This window comes from Crassostrea angulata, chromosome 2 (assembly GCF_025612915.1).
Source record: "Crassostrea angulata isolate pt1a10 chromosome 2, ASM2561291v2, whole genome shotgun sequence".
In the NCBI taxonomy this organism is placed as follows: domain Eukaryota; kingdom Metazoa; phylum Mollusca; class Bivalvia; order Ostreida; family Ostreidae; genus Magallana; species Magallana angulata.
In genome coordinates, this window is record NC_069112.1 from 36401387 (window position 1) to 36406355 (window position 4969).

General features: G+C 38.0%; 1 protein-coding gene across 1 annotated transcript; it reads right to left on the reverse strand.

The window, feature by feature from the left end:
• Positions 1-3823: 3823 nt before the first annotated feature.
• Positions 3824-4749, reverse strand: LOC128174268 (putative nuclease HARBI1). Its single transcript, XM_052839861.1, has 3 exons — positions 4736-4749; positions 4221-4463; positions 3824-4037 (listed from the first exon to the last, which is right to left on the reverse strand). The coding sequence occupies exons 1-3, from the start codon at positions 4747-4749 to the stop codon at positions 3824-3826; spliced, it is 471 nt and encodes a 156-aa protein (XP_052695821.1).
• Between the last annotated feature and the right edge of the window lie 220 nt (positions 4750-4969).

Genomic DNA, 4969 nt, shown 5'->3' on the forward strand with positions numbered 1-4969 from the left:
ACTCAAGTTGTGGTGCATTCATTAACATCACAGAAAAGCACATTCCGTAATGTTGATTGCAATTTTGTGCAATTCTATAAAAGCGCAGTATGATGCTTAGGCGCCTACTGGGCAGGCCGGCGGGACAGAGGAGCCCCGATAGCTGCCCCCCTCTCTCATTATGAGGAAGATGAAGCCTTGAAGCATGGCATTGACCCAGCGCGAGCGGTCCTGTCCACCCAAAGACGACCAGCGCCGCGGAAGGAAGAGACGAGGGCCACTTTCACCCTGCCCCTTTTCAAATTGTGCGGAGCCAACTCACAAAATGAGTGACCACGTGACGGGTTGCCACCTTCGCCCTGATTTTAAGAGGACTGTGCTTTTAGGGGAGGAAGCCACCGGAATGAGGCTCCGGGTGTGCGAGTGGTTGGCGGAGCAGATCTTAGGAAGTTGGGCAACTTCGATGGACCTCGTCCAGAACGTTCACACCTTCCATGTGCTCAGGTTGCCCGACGCAGGTATCCCCAGCTACTTGCATGAGACAATGGATGTGCCGGTTTGTCAGGGAGATGCCGTCGCGCACATACCACCTTTGGGGATCCTGCAACCGGTCGTGTTTTGCACAGGAGGGTGTAAGTGCACCTCGTCTCCAGGTTAAACCCGGCATAGAGCCGGGCTCACCGTGGACGCTTCTCAGCTGAGACGACCGATTGGCGCCCTTATTACACTATGGGCTGCATGGGATGGTCGACACCCTCCCCCCCCCCAGGTCCTGGCCCAACTGTCAGGGTAGTACTTGTGGACCGTCCTTGCGACACATCCTCAGCAAATACTATTACTTGAGAACTTCGTAATTTTTTACTTAAGATAAGAATGTTCTGTTTTACTAACGTGTTCGTAAGTTTTATTCGTTACCTTAACTTACGAAATGTTCGCAAGTTTCTGTAATGGAACTCTCTTATAACGGAGAAGTGAATATTCGTAGTTACGAATGCTGCGCAAGCGCAGGGGGCACTTTCGTTTTCCCGGCTATTTACATTTTATCGTCTGCGAAAGTGTTTTGAATAATGGAGAGACAGCTGAAACGAAAAAAAAAATCCAACTGGAGTGAGTCGGAGCTAAAAGCACATTCGAGTTTTAAAGGGGAAGTTTTCCCCTTTAATAACTTCTGAGAAGAAAAATCAACTGTGGCAGGATATCGGTAACCAGTAAGTAATTGGGAGAAAGTATTTAAATTTGACCTCAAATCCTTAGAAATGATATCATAGCACATACAATGACAATGTTACAGCACCGTATATCAGTTGTTTTAAAAGTTTAACAAAACAATTCTCTCTACATACCAGAATATAAATTAAGTTCACATAATCTTGTTATAAAATTCCAATGCATGTAAGACTATATAATGATTGTAACACTGGAGTACAGATATTGAAGACTAATTATATTTTTTATTCAGTTGTTCTTAATGTATTAAATATATTCATTTGAGGACAGTTTTTGAAAGATTTTTATGAATGTTTTACATAAAGTAGCACACGCTGAAATTGACATATGACGTCGGGATATTTTTAGATATTGTGTTGAAATCGTTGTGAAAACCATGAGTCTAAAATGAAAGATTTAAATTCATACAAATAAAAATCTAATGATTACAAATTGTGTGCACACAATTACATACACTCAGAGAGAGAGAGAGAGAGAGAGAGAGAGAGAGAGAGAGAGAGAGATGGAGAGAGAGAACTTGTGTGTTGATAATATTACTTTAATTAAAGTTTTATCATTGAACTATATTATTTCGCTGTAGGTTTCTATAGTTGGCCATTTGAGCGGGATTTTATCTCAGGACTCCACGTGCTTCGCCTGTCAATCAGTTTAAGTACATGTTTATGTATAACAGTACAGATCACGACATGCGCCGCGTGCTACTTGGCTCCTCCTTTATGGCTAGAAGAAAATTGTCGAATGAAAATTTTTTGTTTTGTGTTTTCTTAAATCCCTAATAAAAGATTGTTCCTATTTGAAACTATTCAACAATAATGTCTTTCCGACTTCATGATTACATAACTCCTGTACTGGCGATTAGAGTCTTTTTCCCTCGCTGTCGTATACTTTTGTTCTTAAATAAATTCTTAATATATCTATCACTTTTAACATTCATTTGTTGATAACCGGGTATTATTCCGTGTCTGTTTGTAAAAAGGTAAATAAAATATTAACATGTTAGTCAGCATTTGTAAAACGTCAGCTAAATCGCATTCAAAAAGTGAAGAGCGGACACTTGTTCAACAAAATGACAAATATTGCCATTAAATGTTATTGACTTGTTGTGTATATATCCAGTTGTGTACATATTGTAAGCAATGTACATGTACATGTTTAGTTTTCATTGTTTATCTTATCATTTACTGTTTGTAATTTTACATCGTCAAATCAGTAAGGGAACTTGATCGGCAATAGTACTACAGTAATACGCAAAAAAGAATGATCATACGAATTATGAATAAAGAAAAAGAAAGATGCTTGTAAAAATAACAACTAGCCGAGAATCAAGACAACGACAAGAAAACTTAAGAAATATCAGAAAAAAGTCGGGGCAATTTTTCATAGCAATTTTAAATGGATTAGAAATATTTAATGACTTCAATTCAAGTACATGTATAGTAATAAAAACTTAAGATGCTTTGTAAAATTATCGACAGCTCGCTGAATTAACAAAAACTTATTGGATTAAAGTCAAACAGTGCTTTTAATTTATCTTAATGATTACATTTATCTTAAATTAAATACTCATAAAATCAGACTATTCAAAATAAAAATTACCTCCCCTTCCCGGTTCTCACTGAGTACACGTTTTACGAAACATATAATAAACGGGGGAACGGATGGCAGTTCTGATTTTAAATAGATTGAAATACATTTGTAATATATCATATATAGAAAGAAAAACTTCTTGTCATAATTACCATTTTGCTGAAGTAGATCTTGCAAAGACTAAACAAAATTATATCGAGAAAAACCAAAGCGTTCAGGCCACGCCTACCTCATCAATAAAGCGTGCAAACAATTCATAAAGCGTGCAGCTATTTTGAGCAAAGCTTGCCTTGCAAGAAGCGAACCGTTCCGTTCACAAAGCGTACCGTACCGTTCACAAAACGAACCGTACCGTTCAAAAAGCGTAACGAACCGAACCGTGCAACTGGTGTAGTAGCACGTTTCAGGGTCTGTAATAAAGATTCCTGTACAATGTAATATATAACAAATCGGTTTGTGTACAGGGCGACAATAATGTAGTTTTGCTTCAATCAGAACCTCAAAAAAGGGGTCTCCACAAAATTATGACTAATCGAAGTCTGGAAATCATTTTATTGTTGGTCAATAGAATAGTAAGACCTCCAATTTACCCCCAAAAACTATATAACATGAAAATTGCAGCACTTAAAACCAAAACACCTCCTCAAAATCTTTGCCCAAGTCTATCTCTCAGCGTTGCTGCATTGCAATTTTTGGAGATAACTGGAGCAAATGGTTGCTGGACATCGTCTTCTTCCTAAGTTTCTACCATGAGAGGCGCCCTCTCATTTAAGGCCAAGTTGTGTAGCCTTATAGCACATTCAATTATTTTCGTGCATTTGTCTGGTCTATAAGGCAAGCATCCTCCAGTGTTGTGCAAGCACCTGTTGATTTATAAGTATGAAATAATTTTAGGCTTTTCACTCCTTTAGAAGAAAATTCTTTTTTTCAATACACCATTTCCCGATCTGAATTAAATTTGATATTTTGATTTAAAGGTGACGTACCTGAAACGTGCTACAAGCACACCAAATGCCCTTTCAATAGCATTTCAAGTACGGCAATGAGCAGAACTGTACCGCTCTTCTTGTCCACTCCTCGGGTTGCTGATATGAGTCATCAGCGACTCTTTAAGAGGATAACCCGATTCACCTATCAGCCAAACTCCATCATGAAGGTTTTCAATCAAATTTGGCAAGGAGCTGTTTTGCAGAATGTACGCATCATGGGTTGCTCCTGGAAATTTGCAGACGGCATTTGTGAACCTGGAAATCAATTAATATATGAAAAATAAAGACATAAGTATTTCTTTGGTGTATATATAAACGTATGAAGTTTTAATTAGCAAGTCATCTTTATTTAACTTGAGATAATAATATCCAAACCTTAAATCTGCATCAACAACCGCTTGCACGTTTATGGAATGGAAACCCTTTCTGCAGACATACAGATGTTCATCATCTGTTCCCATGCCTTGTATGGGTATCTGAGTGTCATCGATGGCACCAATCACATTTGGGAACCCAGCAATCTTGTACAAAGACACTTTGATACGTGAAATGTGTTCCCTCCTTGTAGGGAACTCGATGTTCTGCAAAGCTTTGCAGACAGCATCGACCACTCGATGAACAGCCAGACAACCAGATGATTTGGAGATCCCATGGATGTTCGTTTTTCTGAGAGGTAGTCTCCTTTACCCAGGAAACGTAAGCATGTTAGAACCTGGATTGATTTAAAGGTACTGTTGACATCACACACCTGTAGTGTGTTTATAAAAGAAGGTGAGGGCAGCCTGGAAATTAGTTCAAAATCTTCGACAAGCAAAAAAAAAAGTAAATTAAATAAAATGAATAAAGGATAATGATAATATGTGTTAGTGTGACTTAGTTTTAATTTTAGTTTTGTAGTATTAAGGTATTTTGATTAACATATCATTCATTCACTCATTCATTCAATCTCTCACGCTTTGCGCTGCATTGCAATACTAACTGGTGTTGTGTGTGATTAAAACGAAACACTCCTATTTAAAATAATGGTTCAGTCAAAATATATAGAGTAAAGAAATGATTTTTGAATATTCCATTTGTATAAAGATGTTTTTGTTATTCTACGCTTTGATTAATCGGTATTGGTCACTGCTGACAGTGGCGGGAGTATTTCTTTTGTGATCTGGTTTTGTAATTAATTCTACAAGACT

Excerpts from the sequence above, each read along its gene's own strand:
- LOC128174268 (XM_052839861.1), bottom strand. Across the intron at positions 4,038-4,220 it reads GGAACAGATGATGAACATCT|GTTCACAAATGCCGTCTGCA; the intron begins GTATGTCTGCAG and ends ATTGATTTCCAG.